This window comes from Pseudopipra pipra, chromosome W (genome assembly GCF_036250125.1).
Source record: "Pseudopipra pipra isolate bDixPip1 chromosome W, bDixPip1.hap1, whole genome shotgun sequence".
Taxonomy (NCBI): domain Eukaryota; kingdom Metazoa; phylum Chordata; class Aves; order Passeriformes; family Pipridae; genus Pseudopipra; species Pseudopipra pipra.
The window spans coordinates 5,957,135-5,976,790 of NC_087580.1; the positions used below are offsets into that span (position 1 = coordinate 5,957,135).

General features: G+C 53.0%; 2 protein-coding genes and 1 pseudogene across 2 annotated transcripts in view; 1 reads left to right on the forward strand and 2 right to left on the reverse strand.

The window, feature by feature from the left end:
* Positions 1-19,656, reverse strand: part of LOC135404433 (zinc finger protein 239-like) — a 352,167-nt pseudogene that overhangs the window by 256,056 nt on the left and 76,455 nt on the right.
* The window catches only part of LOC135404435 (class I histocompatibility antigen, F10 alpha chain-like), a 115,371-nt gene that overhangs the window by 6,864 nt on the left and 88,851 nt on the right, over positions 1-19,656 (forward strand). The gene's annotated exons all lie outside the window — the stretch shown is intronic.
* Positions 1,685-19,656, reverse strand: part of LOC135404417 (class I histocompatibility antigen, F10 alpha chain-like) — a 44,307-nt gene continuing 26,335 nt past the window's right edge. Inside the window, exons 6-7 of the mRNA XM_064639148.1 lie at positions 2,277-2,315; positions 1,685-1,925 (exon numbers count right to left, since the gene is read on the reverse strand). Of these exons, the coding sequence (XP_064495218.1) occupies positions 1,909-1,925; positions 2,277-2,315 (56 nt within the window). The 3' untranslated portion in view covers positions 1,685-1,908. The remainder of the gene's footprint in view (positions 1,926-2,276; positions 2,316-19,656) is intronic.

The following is a 19,656-nucleotide window of genomic DNA, read 5'->3' on the forward strand; positions in this document are numbered from 1 at the left end:
GATTATCTCCAGCTACTGGAGATAATTATCTCAGCTACTCAGCTATCCATTATCTCAGCTACTGGATCCCTTTCTCCCAGGTGTTCCATCTGCTTGGGCACACTCTTAGATCAGCCTTGAGAGAACACCTTTCCCTAACACTTGACAGGGCTCACCTCCAGAGACTGAGAGTTTCTGTCCTCTTCCCACTCCCCTGGTCAATCCCAACATCCCAGGACAGGGATCCCAGTTGCTTGGCTGCACTCCCACCTAGTTCCATATGCTGGGCCATGATATCCCAGCATTGGAGCAGCCAGGTCAGCAGGGGCTCTCCCAGCTGGAGGCTGAAATCTTTTCACATCTCTCACAGCTCAGCTGGGGATGGGGATCGGGTGATTATCTCTGGCCCTGCCTCTTGCTCCTGTTCTGAGGGCTCTGCTTCCCCTTCATCCCTCACTAACTGAGCTGATTTGGTCTTGGATTTCTTCTGTAGAGGGGCAACTGCTACTGGCACAGGTTGTTCCTCTGCAGTTTGAGTGGCCACGGCACCTCTTGGTCTCCTTTCCTCCTCCTCCCCCTGAGGGCACTGGGTCTTAGTTAAACAGGATTACAACTTAGAAATTAAGAGACTTCAGGTGGAAGTGTGGAAAAGGAAAACAGCTTTTTATTAACAAAATGTGAATAAACAACAAATGGTGCAACCAAAAACTTTCAGAAGAAACAAAATGAAGTCCCAAATCACCAGGTGGGGGTGAGAAACTGTCCTGGCAGTTCAAAGCTCTCGCAGCCCCGTGTGCTCGCAGCCAGCAGTGAAGGAGTCCCTTTTCCCAGGGGCAGTCCCCAAAGCAGAACACCTCGCTCCCAGATGGGTTGGGCTCTCTCTCTCTCTCTCTCTCTCTCTCTCCCTCTCTCTCTCGGTTGCTCTCCATGAGGTGTCCCGCGGGGAAAAAACTTTCTCTCAGGAAAAGAGAACAAGGTGGCCAAAACCAGTTCCCGCTCTGTCCGGTCCCGGACAAACCCCAAAAGCCCCCGAACAAAGGACCCCCCGCCCTCCCCGCGGCCACCGAGGTGTCCCCGAGAGCCGCCCTCCCCCCACTGCCCCTGCCCAGCGCCTGCGGCTCCGCTCCAACCCACCCCATCCCGGGAGACACAGATGGGAATGGGGGGGACACTGGGAAACAATTCCAACACCTCTTTTCAAACCTCTGACACCTGGTTCCCAGACATTCCCAAAGAAGGGGCTTCCCGTGGCCTCGAGCCAGGGACCGAACTTTGTATAGAACCAACTCCTGGAGAGACACGTTCCCATCCCTGTCCCCATTCCCATTCCTGGGGTTCCCATTCCTGGGGTTCCCATCCCTGTCCCCATTCCCATTCCTGGGGTTCCCATCCCTGTCCCCATTCCAATTCCTGGGGTTCCCATCCCTGTCCCCATTCCCACTTCCTGCTGTGCCAACCTGCTCCCAGTGTCCCCATTCCTGTCCCCACTATCCCTATCCTGGTTTCCCATGTCCCCATTCCCATTCCTGGTGACTCCAACCTGCTCCCAATGTCCCCATTCTCATTCCTGGAGTTCCCCTTCCCATTCCTGCTGTCCCCAACCTGCTCCCAGTGTCCCCATCCCTGTCCCCAATATCCCCATCCCAGTCCCCCCTGTCCCCATTCCTATTCCTGGTTCCCACAGAGGAACTGCCGGATGCCAGAGGAGGGAGCCAGGATTTATTGCCCAAAGCAGGAGATTTTCACACCCAACTTAAAGCCTCGGGAATAATTGTGGTCCTGGGTTTCACACGGGAAAAAGCAGGAAGTTGATCCATCGGGAAGAGCCGCAGGGGGGCCGGGGTGGGTGGGAGCAGTGGGATGAGCTCTGCCAGCAGCTCCTGCCTTTCCACAGGGAGAGGGAAGGGGTGGATCCAGCTCCGGGATCGCTCAGGCCATGATTCCTGCTGGGATGAGAGCGGGGAAAGGAGTCACCATGTCCCTGTTCCCATCCCAGGGGATGGAGCCAGCTGTGGAGCCCAGGGAGAGTAGGAACTGCTCCGGAATCCCACCTGATCCTGCTCTGTCCATCCCACCCCAACCCAACTCCATCCATCTCACGCCAATCCCACTCCAGAATCCAGCCCTGATCCCAGTCCACAATTGCACCTGATCCCACTCTGGAATCCTGCCCTGAGCTGGAATCCCCTTCCAATCCCGCTCCAGCCATTAGGCCCCCATTCCCCTCTGGAATCCCAGCATCCATCCTGGGATCCCTGCCCAGAGGATCTGGATCCACACACGCTGCTGGGACTCACTGGTGGGCGCGGGGTCGTATCCATTCCCCTTCCTCTTCCCTGTGGAAAGAAAGTGGGATCAGCACCCGTGGCACAGGATCCCCAGAATGCTGCCGGGTGGATCCGTGCCCCTTCCCGACCCCCATCCCGGGAGTTACCGGATCAGAGCTTCCAGACACCGACTCCCACGAGGCCGATGATGATGATGATGGCAGCGATGACGGACACAGTGTCCTAGTTAGAACAGCTGGGACCGATTCCTCACTGGATGGGTGTAGCCCAAAACTGTGGATTCTATGGCCTTCCATGCCATTTTCCCAGGAACTGTTGTCAGGAGAGGCCTGCGAGGTGGGGGGGATGTCCTGAGCACCCTCATACCCTTTTATGGACTGAGCATCCTCATATCCTTTTATGGAATTGCCCACTCTGAGGGAAAGAACTAAGCATCCTTTTATGGAATTTCCCGCTCTGAGGGGAGGACTGGGCATTCCTGCCTGAACTGGAGAATATATAAACCTGGAATTTCAGAACCTTTTTCCCACTCGTGGGATCCAGAGGAGGACTGCAGCTCACCGCTCTCAACCAGCCTGAGACCACCACCCTCAACTGGACTGCAATCCCCACTTTTGACCAGACTGCAACAGCTCTCCCACCAGCAGGTTTTTTTCCCCTCTCCCTTTACTTTGGACTCGGGGGGGGGGCCAAGGAACAGCACTTTGTTCATGGCCCAGGGTGCTGGGTTCTACATTTGGGTTTTGTGGATTAAAACCAATTGCTTGTCTGTATAATCAGACTTATTGGGCAAGGGGGGCCCAAGGGGGGCTCAAGGGGGGCTCAAGGGGGGCCCAAGGGGGCTGGGCCAGGGGGGGAAGGGCTGCAGGGGGCGGATCCCGGAGGAGGAAACCCGCCAAAAGCGGCGGCCCAGCCGAGGGAGGAGCCGAGCGGGAGCACAAAGAAGAGCAGCCCAAAGGTCCTGGCGGTCGCTTGGCAATGGCGGGGGGGGCGAGAGCGGTTTGGGGGCCCCCCGTGAGAGCCGGGGGGGAACCCCGGAATGCTGGAGGCGGGGGGGAGCAGAGAGGGAGCGCCGGGCCCCTTAAGCGGGGGTCCCGGAGAGGGGGAAGGCCTTGGAGTGTGGAGAGGAGGGGGGGCCTTGAGGCGGGGTGGGAGCCGAGAGCGCCAAGAGGTTTGCGAGGGTGGGAGGCGAGAGAGGAGGGCCGGCCGGCCCCGGGAGGCAGAGTGGGGAGAAGTGAGCTCTGGGACCCCCCTGGCAGCACTCAAGGGGACCCCGGTGAGTGGGAACCCCCCGGAGCCACAGGACCCCCAGCAGTCCGGAGAAGGGGGACCTAGAGCTGGACTTGGGCAGGAGGAACCCCCAAGGCAATGCGCTCACCCCTAGTTTTTCCCCCCCCATCAGGATTTCTGTTTCCCAGAGCTTGGGCGGATGGAGGAGGAGGCTGTGAGGAAGAGGAAGATGCCCCGGGCCCCCCAGGCAGGTGAGGAGGAAGTCAGTGCCCCTTTGGGTCGGTCTTTTGTGGCCGTCCTGCCGGGGCCGGAGTTGGGGGGATGTCCTTGGGCTTCCCTGTGGGCCGGAGGCAAATCCCCTGCCTGTCCTTGTTGCTTCCTGCCCCAGGCCCCGAGGTGAGGCCGGAGAGCGCGGAGGACAAATCCCGGCGGCAGAGCCTGGTGGGAGAGGCCGTTTTGAAGGGCTCTCCGGCACAGGAAGGCAGTGGGGAGGAAAAGGGCCGGAGATGCCCCCGCAGGAGGGGCTCCAAAGCCAGCCCAGGGGACTGTGAGGAGGAAAGAGCCAGCGTGTGCCGGGAAGGCAGCCGGAGCTTGAGGCGGAGCTGCGAGCTGGTGGTCCCTGAGCAGCCTCCCAGCAGGGAAAAGCCCTTCAGGTGTTTGGAATGTGGGAAGAGCTTCAGCAGGAGCACCCACCTCCTCAGCCACCAGAACATCCACAGTGGGGAACGGCCCTATACGTGTAGGGAATGTGGGAAAAGCTTCAGGCAGAGCTCCGCCCTCCGCAACCACCATCGCATCCACAGTGGGGAACGGCTCTACACGTGTGGGGAGTGTGGAAAGAGCTTCAAACGGAGCTCCCACCTCTTCAGCCACCAGATGATCCACAGTGGGGAAAGGTCCTACACATGTGGGGAGTGTGGGAAGAGCTTCAAATGGAGCTCCCACCTCCGCACCCACCGTCGCATCCACGCTGGGGAACGGCCCTACACATGTGAGGAATGTGGGAAGAGCTTCACTCTCCTCTCCCACCTGCTCCGACACCAGATGATCCACAGTGGGGAAGGCCCTACACGTGTGCGGAGTGTGGGAAGAGCTTCAGGGACAGCTCCAGCCTTTGCAAACACCATTGCATCCACACCAGGGAATGGCCCTACAAGTGCTTGGAATGTGGGAAGAGCTTCAGCACAAGCACCAAGCTGCTCAACCACCAGCACATCCACACTGGGGAACAGCCCTACACATGTAGGGAATGTGGGATAGCTCCACCCTCTACACCCAACGTCGCCTCCACATCAGGGAGAGGCCCTTCCACTGTGGGGAGTGTGGGAAGAGCTTCACGCAGAGCTCTTCCTTGACCTCCCACCAACGGACCCACCAGTAATGGAAGCCCCAAGTGCCCCGACTGCGGGAAGAGCTTCGGCCGCTGCTCCAACTCCATCAGCCATGGGAGGACCCGCGTTGGATGATCCACAGGGACCCCCGTTGGGCACAGACCTGGTGTGCTGGTTTAATGGTAAACGAGCAGGGGAAATGACAGCGGTGACATCACAGGGACATTGATGACATCACATGGACAGCAGTGACATCACAGGGGCATTGGTGACATCACAGGGACATCGATGACATCACACGGACAGCGGTGACATCACTGAGACATTGGTGACATCACAGGGACAGTGGTGACATCAGAGATACAGCGATGACATCACAGGGACATTGGTTAATTTTCGTGTGAAAATGTCCTGCTTTGGGCAATAAATTCTGGCTCCTCCTTTGGCATCCGGCAGTTCCTCCATGGGAACCAGGAATTGGAATGGGGAGAGGGGGAATGGGAATGGGGACCCCTGGAATGGGAACAGGAACATTGGAAGCAGATTGAGGACACCAGGAATTGGAATGGGGACACCAGGAATGGGAATGGGAACACCTGGAATGGGAATGGGGACAATAGGAATGGGAATGGAGACACCTGGAATGGGAATGGGAACACCTGGAATGGGAATGGGGACATAAGGAATGGGAATGGGAAACTCTGGAATGCGAATAGGAACACTTGGAATGGGAATGGGAACGGGAACACCTGGAATGGGAATGGGAACATTGGGAGCAGATTGGGGACACCAGGAATTGGAATGGGGACACCTGGAATGGGAATGGAGACACCTGGAATGGGAATAGGGAAAACAGAGGTGGGATGGGAACACCTGGAATGGGGACAATAGGAATGGGAATGAAGACCCCTGGAATGGGAATGGGAACACCAAGAACTGGGAATGGGGAAAACAGAAGTGGGATGGGAACACCAGGAATGGGAGGAGGGACAATAGGAATGGGAATGGGGACACCTAGAATGGGATGGAACACCTGGAAAGGAAATTGGTTCACGTGGAATGGGAATGGGAACACCTGGAATGGGAATGGGAACTCCTGGAATGGGAATTGGGACACCTGGAATGGCATGGGGACAACTAGAATGGGATGGGAACACCTGGAACAGGAATGCAAACCCGTGGAATGGGAATGGGAACACCCGGGCCCGGGCTGTGTCCCTGGTGAAACAGGAGGCCAGGCCCAAAAGAGTTCACTAAGAAATTTGGGCCTGCTAACAAGCTCCCAACAGCCAAGACCATCTGTGCTCGTTCTGTTCTACTGACTGGAGCAAAGCTTCAGAGAATAGTACAGGAACATGTCCTAGGCCTAGAGGGGATAAATTAGAGAGACAACAGGATCAGGGAGACATTGGAATAGGAGGAATAGGCCGGGAGCCAGGGCTTTTTCCAAGCTTCAGTGAGCGGGTCAAGAACAATGGAAGAGAAGGAAGGTCAAGCTGAGGAAGATGAGTTGAAGCCCCCAGAGCCATGGAGGAAGAGTGGAAGTCCCCTCAGGATTGAGGGCCAAGAGAAGCACCGCCCCAAGCCCCGCCTGAGCTCCACCTATACTCCACCTTTATTAATATGCAGAGATAGATGTTGGAATCACTTGAATATGCATTTAATCCCAGCTGAAGATTGTATAAAAATGCTGATTTTGTGTGAAGCCTTGGAGCAAGTTTGTCCAGCGCGAGCTGGCTTGCTCCCAATGTTGAATAAACAAATACCTTGCTGCTTAAAGATAAAAAAGTCTCTGAGCAGTTTCTCGGACTGATTTTTCGGATTCAGTGCCCAGTCAGTCCCAGGATGATCCCAGTCACTCCTGGTCTCTTCCAGTTGCTCCCAGTTTCCCCCATGTGGTTCCACTCATTCCCAGTTGCCCCCAGAAGCTTCCAACATGATCCCAGTTGCTCACAGCCACTTCCAGTCATCCCCAGTGCACTCCCAATTGCTCCCAGTATGATCCCAATCACCTCCTGCATGATCCCACTCACTCTTGATATGATCCCAGTATGACCCCAGTCACCCTCCGTGTGGTCTCAGTTGCTCCCAGCATGGGCCAAGCTGCTCCCACCGTGATCCCAGTATGATCCCAGTTGTCCCCATCATGGTCCCAGTTGCCCCTAGCACAGATCCAGTCACTCCAAGTATGATCCCGGTCTTCCCTCCTGACAGTCCCAGTCAATCCCAGTTGATTCTATTGTACATCCAGTCACTCACAGTTCCTTCCAGTTGCCCCCAGCCTGGTCCTAATTCCCCTTCACGTAGTCCCAGTCACTCCCAGTACAGTCCCAGTCACCCCCACCATGATTGCAGACACTCCCAGTATATCCCAGTAGAGCCCTCAGCATGCTCATAGTCCTTCCCAGTCACTCCCAGATGCCCCAGTAACATTCCAGTTTCCACCAGTATGATCCCAGTGACTCCAAGGCCCTCCCACTATATCCTATGTGGCCTCCAGTTGCTCCCAGTAGCCCTCAGTGTGGTCCCAGTTGCTCCCAGTATGATCCCTGTTGCCCCAGTTCTGGTTCTGGAAGGTCCCAGTGTGCTCACATCCTGCTCCCGGGGTGTCCTGCTGGGTCCCAGTCCTGGTCCCTGAGGTGTTTCAGAAGGTCATGGAATCAAGGGGCCACTGGGACACTGCAGGGCCTCTGGGAATTAAAGGAACACTGGGACACTGGGGCAGGACATCCCCCCTGCAATGGCACCAAGACAATGCCCCATTTGCAAAGGGGTCAGTGCTGAGCTGAGAGGGGGCCGGGACAAGGCAGGAGATGTTGGAACCCAGACTGGTTTGACCCCAAATGAAGCCCCTGATGGTGAGGGAACCCCTGGAGTCCAAGGACTGTCAGTCCATGGGTTTCTACCAGAAAGGGCCAGTCCCCTTTCTCAGGGGCAGGTTCTTCCAACAGAACCCTTCTTGGGGGGGGTGTGGAGATTCCTGCCTTGGCTGGGGACCCCCCCAAGGTCACTGCTGGAGGTTGAGAGCAGAGATCTCCCCACGAGCGCTGGTCCGGGGGAGTTCCATCCATCTCTAATTAAGAATTATTGCTTTTGTCCTAGCTTTAGTAGAATTGCTTCAACAATTGCTTAGTGTAGTGCCCTGTCCTATCTTATCCTGTACTACTGGTAGTTTTAGTGTGTATATTGTGTAGTAAATAATTTAGATGAGGATCTTTTATCTGATGATTTGTAACTCTAAATAATTCATTTTCTGTCAATAGATCTGATTTGCCATCATTAAACTCGGGGGACAAAAGTGATTCAGTCACACGTCTGTAATTCCTCTAAACTTCAACTGTTGGCACAATGCAAGGCTGAGATTGGATCCAGCAGCCCCCAGCACCCCACAGTAAGTTGGGAGCTCAGGGGGTCACCCCCGTTTCCCAACCCCCCAGTGCCCAAAGACCCCCTTGGGACCGTCGGACCCACCAGACCACCCCCCTTTTCCACCCCTCTTCCTGTTCCTTCTACTCTCCCACTGTCCCCTCAATCCCCAATTTACCCCCGAATAGTTTTGGGGTCCCAACCCCCACTTTTTGCCCCCTCTCCTGTGGGTGCTGAAGGAGAAAATGAGGCTGCACACCCAGAGTTCCATTTTGGGACTTGTCCCCCGACACTTTTTGGTGTCCCCTTTTATTCCTGTTCTCTTGTGAGCAGCACCTGGTGTTTGTCTTTCAGTCCACCGGAATTCCCAAAGCAGTGCCCTGATCCCACACATTCCCCTCCCCTCATGTGCTGGCTGTTCAGCCACCAGAGAAAAACACAGGCTGGTCATGCAGGCTGGTTAAAGAGCATTTCCACTTGGAGAAACAACCTTCTCTCTCTCCAAGCACTCAGCCAAGGTCCATCCTCCCTTTGCATTCCCATGAACTCAGGGCAGGTGCAGAGTGACTCCGCTTGGTCCCACCTCTGCCCCTGTTCTGTTTGGACACGCAGAGTTCACGGCCAAGAGGGCCAGGACCCGGGATCCTTGTCTTGGGGCTTGTCCCATGAGCTTCCAGAGGACTTGGAATATTGAAACCAGGCAGATTCTGAAACCCCTGCTCCTGGTGCTGCCACAGTGCCCATCCACTGGCACTGCAGGCATGGCCTGCACTGAATGGCCAGTGCAGCAGGAGCTCTTCTGCCCACGGGAATTATTAATGATAAATGGAGGACAGGCAAGTTTTGATCTGTGACACAACTAAAATAACAAGGATTGTTATTTTACAGGGGTGTTAAAGGTATTATCAGTCACACGGATCACAACGTCAGGTGCGGCCAAGAAGGCATCTGAGTGACAGGGACACACCATGGCTGAGTCATTAACCAGTCAGGAAGAGTTGGTAGACCCAGTGAATTCCCCCTAGAACAGTGTCTGCCCGATGGGACATGCGGGCAGGGCTTGCTGTGCTCAGCATTCCCTCCCTGCTCCCGGGATTCCTGAGGGACAGTCTCTGCATGTGCAGGATCAGATTGTGGGCTGGGTCTGCTCAGGATAAGGTTCCATCAGAGGGACTGGAAGCCAGCAGGGTCCTGTGGGAGACAGAACACAAGCACAGCCCTTCCCCACATTGAGCACTCGAGAGGACCTTGTCATTGGGTGTCTTCTTGCAGGGTTTTGTTCAATACTTGCTGATTCATATTCAAAAAACTAAGGGTAAATACAGGTTTGTGATGATGATGATGATTTACTTGGGGTGTCACGTTCACCCTTTTTTGTTTTAAAAGTACGGTTTTTAATACAGAGCACTCATTTCTTGCACCAGGGATAGGCACAAGTGATAAGACCACATTTACAGTTTTTTGGTTTTCTTTCTTCTTCTTTTTTCTCTTTCTTTTATCTTTCTTCTTTTGTTTTTTCTCCTTTTTTTCTTTTTTCTTTCTTTTTTTCTTTTTTCTTTTTTCTTTCTTTTTTTCTCCTTTTTCCTCATTTTTTCCTGTTTTTTTCTTTTCTCTCTTTTTTTCTCCTTTACCTCTTTTTTCTTCTTTTTTTTTATTTTCTTTGTTTTCCTTTTTTTCCTTTTTTCTTTTATCTCCCATTGTTTTCTATCAGTTGTATTTTCAAGGAAGATTTAAACACATATCAAAACAATCTCCACATACATATCTTACAACAACAGATAATCTGGCACTGTTCCACGTTTGTGGAGATTCCTGCCTTGGCTGGGGACCCCCCCAAGGTCACTGCTGGAGGTTGAGAGCAGAGATCTCCCCACGAGCGCTGGTCCGGGGGAGTTCCATCCATCTCTAATTAAGAACTATTGCTTCTTTGCCAGCTTTAGTAGAATTGCTTCAACAATTGCTTTAGTGTAGTGCCCTGTCCTATCTTATCCTGTACTCCTGGTAGTTTTAGTGTTTCTATTGTTCACTAAATAATTCTGATTAAAAGCTTTTGTATCATCATTTGTAAAAATAAATAATTCATTTTCTGTCAATAGATCTGATTTGCCATCATTAAAGCCTGGGGGAAAAACGTGGTTCAGTCACCCCTCTAGAATTGCTCTAAATTTCAACTGTTGGCACAATGCAAGGCTGAGATTGGATCCAGCAGCCCCCAGCACCCAGAGTAAGTTGGGAGATCAGGGGGACCACCCCCCTTTCTCAACCCCCCAGTGCCCAAAGACCCCCATGGGAACGTCCATCCCTCCAGACCACCCCCCCTTTTCCACCCCTCTCCCTGTTCCTCCCACTTTTCCATGGTCCCCTCAATCCCCAGCCACCCCAAGATCAGTTTTGGGGTCCCAACCCCCACTTTTTCCCCCTCTCCCACCCCTTACACATCATTCCCCCAATCCCCAGCCCCCTCATGCTCAGTTTGGCGGTCCCACCCTCCCCTTTTCCCCACTCTTCTGACCTCTCCCACCTTTTTCCCATCATCCCCCAATTCTCAGTCTCCCTCCCCATTCACTTTAGGGGGGTTCCACTCCTCTCACATTCAGTGTTGGGGTCCCACCACCCCTTTTATCCCCTCTGACTCACCGACCCCCCCTTCCCAACATCCCCTCTCACCCCAGAGCTCCTCGCCTGCAGCCAGGGGAAGCTCCCAGTAACACCAGAGTCCATGAAAGTCCCCCCAAAAAAGGGTTAGGTGGAGTGCTGGGTGGGCTCTGAGTGGGTTTGGGGGTTCCTTGGGGGCTGTGGGGTGGTTTAAGGGGGTTCCAGCACACTTTGGGATGCGTTGGATGCCATGTGGGGGTGCAGATGTCCCCCCAAAGCTCCCTCAGAACAGGGTGACACAAGGGAGGGGCTCAGAGGGGTCCCCATTCCTGATCCATCCTGAAGCAACCACACTGGGGGTAACTGAGATCAGAGTGGGAGCAGCTGGGCCCCTGCTGGGCTCATACTGGGACCATACTGGGAGTGACTGCAATAACACTGGGAGTATGTGAGAGGGACTGCAACCATACTGGGATGACTGGGATCAAAGTGGATTCATTGAATCCACTGCAAGTGTCTGGAATTTACTGGGATCATACTGGGGGTGACTGGACTCATAGTGGGATCATACTGGGAGAAACTGGGACCATGCAGGGACAAGTGGCATCCTCCAGGCAGTGCTTCCCATTTCTGAGGAGAGAGTTAAAAAAACCCCACACCCCTCCACAGCCTTTGGAGGGTCTTCAGCTTGGAATGTGGATCTGCTGGTTGGTTCTTTTGTGTGGGTCAATCACCCAAGGCAAAAACTCCCCTCCCCCGTTCAACATCCCCCCCTTACAGCAATGCAGGGCAAAGAAACATTCCCTGCCTGGTTTTTTTTTTGAACAAGTAAACCTGTGAAAACCTCCCAGGCTCCTGAGCTGGGACAAGGAGGCAATGAGGGCCCAGGGCTGCAAGGGGCACTTGTCTCCTCATGGTGGGACCGTAAATGGGCAGAAAAGAAACCCCCAAGGCTCAACTGGGAGCAATAGTGGGCAGCCATTCTTTGTTATCAGCCCCTCACCCATGGGAGGATCTTCCCCCCAACCATCAGCGTGCCCCGTTCTCCCCCAGCACAGCTGAGATTTACTCACAATTTTACATATCCAGCAAATGTCTTACATATTCACTCCTTCCCTCAGAAAGATCACACCCATGGGAATCAGCTCAGAGAGGTCCTTCTGAAGTCCTTCCAAAGTCCTTATTTGGTCACTGAGGGTCTTCTGGTGGCCTCTTGGTGGTCTCTGGTGCTTGTTTGGAGCTTGAACTTTATTCACCTTGTCTGTTGAGCAGAGTATTTACAGCTGGATATAGAGGGCCCTTGTTCAGCATCTCTTCTCCAAAACCTGGACACTTATGTGACAACTACCCCAACTGAAAAGCATTCAGAAACTTCCTGATTTTGGAACTCCCCTGCCAGAAACTTCCACTGTAAAGGCCCTGGAAAATTGCTGAGCAAGGGAGAATTCCTGCTCTCAGGAGAGACCCTGCCTCGTTTGACGGGAGGCCTGGGAAGGACCCCCCTGGCAGAAGCTTTCCCCCCAGGCTCTCCAAGCTCCCGGCTGTGGGCAAAGCCAGCCCATGGCCCAGCGGGGTGGGCTGGGGCTGCCCAGGGGCAGGAGACACGGGCACCACGGAGCGAGGCCAGCGGAGCCCCAGTGGGCCGGGGCTGGAGCGCCCGAGGCACGGGAGAGGCTGGAGAGCAGGCAGGGAGCCCGCAGGCCTGCCCGCTCCCAGCTGGCAAGGGCTGCAGGCAAAGAGGCAGCTCTGCAGGCCTGGAGCAGCACAGGGGCTCTCCAGCTCTGCCCTCGGCACAGGCCTCTCCCAATGCACCAGGCACAGACGGGCACCATTGCAAAGGGGAACCTTTTAGTCCCAGTTTCGGGGGGAATCACACACTCGCCCCAAGGAGCCACAGCCAAGAGTCTGGGGGCAGCACGGGGCCCTTCCTGGAAATTAGAGAACTTCCCTAATCTTTCAGTGGGCCCACTTTGCCTTTGGATTCGTTGTTTCCATTAATCACAGAGGGGGTGTTAGGCCATAAATCACCTTTAGCCAGCACACAGCAACAATTCCTCACAAGTTACTTTGGAGAGAACACAGCTTGGGAAAAGCACTAGAACTGTCAGTTTTGTGAGTTACCCTTGATAAGCTTCAGTGAACAAAGCCTGGGAGAGAAAGATGTGTTCTGAACCTGCATATCTGGAAACAAGGGCCTTCTGCAGAAAGCAGCAGGTCAGGAGGAAGATGAACAAAGGCTCAGCATTTGTGGGGGAAAATCCCCACTGGAGGAAAAAGATGTTAAAAAGACTGAAAGTGTGAACTAATTAGCATAAGCAACAAGACAGTACTAAGCAAGAGTGGCTAAAATACTGATTAATGAAATGGAACAATGAAATGGTGCCATTTGGCACCAATGAACATTAATTTCTTTGTCAAAAATGTGTAAATGGGTGCAAAAGTGATGTACTGCTGTCTGTATGAAGGCAGCATTGTTGTTGGCCACATACACAGCCAGCAAAGAAAGTAATGCCTTGCTTTGTCACACTAAACCCACGGTGTTCGAGGGTTTGATTGATCCCAACAATGTCAGAGCATTTGGCAACACCCTCAGCAGTCAGTCACTTGCACTGCCAGCATGGGGGTCAAATGCTGTCCTTGGAAAAGACATGGACTGCCATCATTTCCAGGAGCCCAGCTCCAAAATTTGGATAGCACTTCCAGAATTGGATGTGTCTGGGGATTGCTGCCATGCTAAAAGGGTCAGGACAGAAAGCTGCTGCTGGCCTTTGCCTGCCCTGGGAAACCTTTCCTCTGCCCCCCAGCACTGGGGCTGGGTGCTGTCCTTCCCAAGGAAAGGGACTGTCATCCCCCCCGGGAGCCACCTCCAAACCTTGGATGCCACCTGCCAGCCTGACTCTGTCAGGGATTGCTCCCACCCAAAAGGGGCCAGCACAGGAACCTGTTGCTGGCCTTTGCCTGCCCTGGGCACCCTGTCACCTGCCCCTGAAACACTGGGGCTGGGGGCTTTCCTTCCCGAGGACAGTTAATGGCACCAACTTTCAGGAGCCCACCTCTGAGCTTTGGGCATCATCTCTGTCCCACAAAATGGGCGTTTCCTCAGACCCTTTGTGTTCCCTTGGTCTGTCACAGCCCCAAGAAGGCTGAGACCCTTGTTCCTGACCACTTTTAAAGAGGATTTGAAGCTTGAAGTCTTTTAGGAAAATGTGCTGGTTTAAGAGTTAACCAGCAGGGGAGATGAACTCAACTCAAAGGAGAGATTATAAGTCAGAATAACAATTTATTAAAACAATACAGTGAGTACAATCATACAAACAATTGGTCTCAACCCACAAAAACCCAAATATATAACCCAGTACCCTGGGGCATGAACAAAGTGGTGTTCCTTGGGCCCTGCTTGAGTCCAAAGCAAAGGGAGAGGGGAAGAACCTGCTGGTGGGAGAGCAGTTGCAGTCTGGTCAAAAGTGGTGATTGCAGTCTAGTGATGGTCTAAGTCTGCTTAAGAGCGATGAGCTGCAGCCTTCCTCTGGATCCCACGAGTGGTTCCAAAAATGTTCCAAGACTCCAAGATTATATATCCTCCAGTTCAGGCAGGAATGCTCAGTACTTCCCTCAGGGCGGGGAGTTCCACAAAGGGTGTGAGGACAAGAGCATCCTCCTATCTCACAGGCCTCTTAACACCTAGTTTATAGCCTGAGGAGTCAGGCTCTATGGGCAGAGGGTGCGAATAGTCTATTGACAACCGTTTCTGGGAAATGGCATGGAAGGCTATAGAATACACAGTTTTGGGTTACACCCATGCCATGATGAACTGGTCTCAGTTGTCCTAACTAGGACAATGCCCCCCTCCTGCTCCCTGCCCCAGCTTTTAGAGCTGACCTGACCTCCCATGGTCTGCAGTGTCCCTGTGGTCAGTTGGGCTCTGCTGACCTGCTTGGTCCCCTCCCAGGCTCTTGCCCTCAGCTAAGGAAGGAATGTCCCAGTGTTGGTGCTGTGCTCAGCAGTGGCCAAACCACCGGTGTGTTCTCAACACCCTTCCAGCTGCCAGTGCAAAGCACAGCCCTGGGAGGGCTGCTGTGGGGAACTGAACTGCAGCTCAGCCAGACCCAACACAAATATAGATGGCACATATTCTACAGAATCCATCCTTAGGTGTGGTGCATCTATATTACAAATAACAAGCAATAATAAGGCAAGTGTCCTCCCTAGGGACACACACTTCAGAAGGGAACTTGCACTTGACCCCCCCCCCTTCAGCTTCGAGCCACCCGGTGCCACAGAGGGGGACAGAGCTCCTGTGGAACATCCTATTCCACTGACACAGAGCAAGGAATAAACCCAAACTATTCCCTGGGTTTGTTCCCTGGGGGTCTCTGCAGCAGCAAACACAGCCCCACACTGACTGCTCTGGGCTGTGCAGGCATTTGTGCTTCTGCCTGTCTCACACACACACACAAAAGTCTGGTCAGTGCTGCCCTCAGAAACCTCCCCCCGAAATGCTTTTCTGAGCCTCCGGGCTGGACACAGGTACAGCCTGACCTTGAACCCAAAGGAAACAAATTCCACGGCTTTGGCTGGAGCCCATGGATTTAGAGACACATTCTTTGCTGTCTGCAAGTGCAGTGGCCAAATTCAGTTCCAGTTTGTCTTTGGCCTTTCTAATTTTCCCCCTACATGACCTCACCACATCCTTGTGTTCTCCCAAGTTTCCTGCCCCTCTTTCCAGAGGTGAGACACTCTCTTTTTTCCCCTGAGTTCCAGCCTGGGTTCTCTCTTTAACCAAGCTGTGCTTTTTGCCCCCTGGCTTGTCTTAGGGCACATGGGCACAGCTCCTGGAGCTTGAAGATTTCCTTCTTAAAGCACCTCCAGCCTTCCTGGACTCTTTTGTTCTTCAGGACTGACTCCCAAGGGACTCCATCCATCATTCTCCAAGGAAAACCAAAGCCTGCCTGCCAGGTGTCCAAGGTATCAGTTCTGCTGCCCCCTCCTTCCTTCCCCCACAATGGAAAACACCTCCCCCACCAGTCCCAGAATCATGGAATGCTTTGGCTTGGGAGGGGCCTTAAAGAGCATCTCAGCACCCTCAGAATCAAGAATTCCTTCCTACTATCTCCTCCAACCCTTCCCTCTATCCGTGCGAAGCCACTGCCCCTTGTCCTGTCACTCCAGGCCCTTGTCCAAAGTCTCTCTCCATCTTTCTTGTTGGCTCCCTTCAGGCACTGGAAGGCCACAATTAGGTCACCCCAAAGCCTTCCCTTCTCCAACCTGAACAATCCCAGTTTTCTCAGCCCTGAGATATTTCCGAACCTCCCAGAATCAGGGGGCCATTGTGACCCTGCAGGGCCTTATGGCCCCAAAGGGACCATGTTCCACTGCGGATCCTCACGGAACAAAAGGAACACCGGGACACTGCGAAACCCTGGGGAATCAGGAGGCCTTTAGGACACTGCAGGGCCTCCTGGAACCAAGGAGCTGTTGGGACACTGTGGAAACTCCTGGAATTAAGGGGCCATTGGGACACTACAAAGCCTCATTGAAACCAAGGAATTCTGAGACTGTGCATCCTCATGGAACCAAGGGGCCACTGGGATATGCAGGGTCATGGGACCAAAGGATTCCTGAGACATTTTGGAACGCCATGGAATCAAGGGGCCATTGTGACATGGGGGGGCTCCTGGAAGCAAAGGAACCCTGAGAATTTTTGTGGGAACAAGTTAAGACAGCAGCAGCTGCGTTCAGTTAATCAGGATCAACAAGGAGTGTTTTGGCCTTGACTGGTGTTTTCAATCCAGACAGTGCTGTTTGCCAAAGTGGAAAATCACTTGGAAGGGTCTGCATGGCAGCCTGTGTTTTTCTGTGTGGCTGAACACAGGCAGCACATGAGGGGAGGGGAAGTGTGGGATCAGGGCACTACCTTGGGGTGATTTGGGAATTCCAGTGGACTAAAAGACAAAGCCCAGGCGCTGTTTCCAAAGGAACCCCAATGAAAGGGGGATGCTGGAAAGATGGGCAGACAGGTCCCAAAATGGAACTCTGTGTGTGCAGCCTCATTTTCTCCTTCAGCCCCATCTCTGGTGGCCCCGACGTGTGACCTGAGCTCTGGGACACTCTCCCAGCACCTGCCACTCAACAAAGGTGGGAAGTGTAGGCATTCATCCCGTGGGAACGGGACAGCGGAGCCCCCGGCACAGGGATCTGTGGAGCCCTGTAGGAACAACGGGGCAGGGAATTTCCCAAGAACACAGACTTTACTGGAAGATTTTGCAACAGGTCTTGAATGCAGCAGGACAGAAGGTTATGGATGAGCAATTTCAATTTGGACACCTTGAAAACACATCTTTTAGACTTGTTGGACGACATCTCTGGGGAGGAGGAGGATGTATTCCCTGCCGTTTGTATCTGCTCTGCTGCTCAGCCTGTTGATGTCCCCGCTGACGGGGCTTTAGGGCCTCTGCTGAGGGCTCTGTCTCCCACCTTGACTCGTGGGAATCTCCCTCCTGTGGGGGGGTCTCTCTCCTGCCTTTAATGGTGCTCATTTACCTCCTGTGAGGGTTTTCCACTCCTGTCCTTCCTCACAGAACTTTTGGGAAACGGGGCTGCTTTTGGCTGCGGCCGCGCCGGGGCTGGATGGCTGAAGAATGGACACACAGCCCTGGAACCACTGGATCTCCTGGAGAATTGAAGTGCCTCCAAGGGAAGGTGCACGGCCGGCCTGCCCCTCCTGAGCACCAGCTCCATCTCCTGCTCCTGCCCAGCAGCTTCCCAGAAATCCAGGGCTGGGTGTGGATTGAACACTATGGCAAGGGACAGGATAAAGTTGCTTCATTTCCAACCTTCGTGTCTCAGTGTTTGTGATCTTGGGAATCCTCACAAACGTGGAACAGTGCCAGATTATCTGTTGTTGTAAGATATGTATGTGGAGATTGTTTTGATATGTGTTTAAATCTTCCTTGAAAATACAACTGATAGAAAACAATGGGAGATAAAAGAAAAAAGGAAAAAAAGGAAAACAAAGAAAATAAAAAAAAAGAAGAAAAAAGAGGTAAAGGAGAAAAAAAGAGAGAAAAGAAAAAAACAGGAAAAAATGAGGAAAAAGGAGAAAAAAAGAAAGAAAAAAGAAAAAAGAAAAAAAGAAAGAAAAAAGAAAAAAAGGAGAAAAAACAAAAGAAGAAAGATAAAAGAAAGAGAAAAAAGAAGAAGAAAGAAAACCAAAAAACTGTAAATGTGGTCTTATCACTTGTGCCTATCCCTGGTGCAAGAAATGAGTGCTCTGTATTAAAAACCGTACTTTTAAAACAAAAAAGGGTGAACGTGACACCCCAAGTAAATCATCATCATCATCACAAACCTGTATTTACCCTTAGTTTTTTGAATATGAATCAGCAAGTATTGAACAAAACCCTGCAAGAAGACACCCAATGACAAGGTCCTCTCGAGTGCTCAATGTGGGGAAGGGCTGTGCTTGTGTTCTGTCTCCCACAGGACCCTGCTGGCTTCCAGTCCCTCTGATGGAACCTTATCCTGAGCAGACCCAGCCCACAATCTGATCCTGCACATGCAGAGACTGTCCCTCAGGAATCCCGGGAGCAGGGAGGGAATGCTGAGCACAGCAAGCCCTGCCCGCATGTCCCATCGGGCAGACACTGTTCTAGGGGGAATTCACTGGGTCTACCAACTCTTCCTGACTGGTTAATGACTCAGCCATGGTGTGTCCCTGTCACTCAGATGCCTTCTTGGCCGCACCTGACGTTGTGATCCGTGTGACTGATAATACCTTTAACACCCCTGTAAAATAACAATCCTTGTTATTTTAGTTGTGTCACAGATCAAAACTTGCCTGTCCTCCATTTATCATTAATAATTCCCGTGGGCAGAAGAGCTCCTGCTGCACTGGCCATTCAGTGCAGGCCATGCCTGCAGTGCCAGTGGATGGGCACTGTGGCAGCACCAGGAGCAGGGGTTTCAGAATCTGCCTGGTTTCAATATTCCAAGTCCTCTGGAAGCTCATGGGACAAGCCCCAAGACAAGGATCCCGGGTCCTGGCCCTCTTGGCCGTGAACTCTGCGTGTCCAAACAGAACAGGGGCAGAGGTGGGACCAAGCGGAGTCACTCTGCACCTGCCCTGAGTTCATGGGAATGCAAAGGGAGGATGGACCTTGGCTGAGTGCTTGGAGAGAGAGAAGGTTGTTTCTCCAAGTGGAAATGCTCTTTAACCAGCCTGCATGACCAGCCTGTGTTTTTCTCTGGTGGCTGAACAGCCAGCACATGAGGGGAGGGGAATGTGTGGGATCAGGGCACTGCTTTGGGAATTCCGGTGGACTGAAAGACAAACACCAGGTGCTGCTCACAAGAGAACAGGAATAAAAGGGGACACCAAAAAGTGTCGGGGGACAAGTCCCAAAATGGAACTCTGGGTGTGCAGCCTCATTTTCTCCTTCAGCACCCACAGGAGAGGGGGCAAAAAGTGGGGGTTGGGACCCCAAAACTATTCGGGGGTAAATTGGGGATTGAGGGGACAGTGGGAGAGTAGAAGGAACAGGAAGAGGGGTGGAAAAGGGGGGTGGTCTGGTGGGTCCGACGGTCCCAAGGGGGTCTTTGGGCACTGGGGGGTTGGGAAACGGGGGTGACCCCCTGAGCTTCCAACTTACTGTGGGGTGCTGGGGGCTGCTGGATCCAATCTCAGCCTTGCATTGTGCCAACAGTTGAAGTTTAGAGGAATTACAGACGTGTGACTGAATCACTTTTGTCCCCCGAGTTTAATGATGGCAAATCAGATCTATTGACAGAAAATGAATTATTTAGAGTTACAAATCATCAGATAAAAGATCCTCATCTAAATTATTTACTACACAATATACACACTAAAA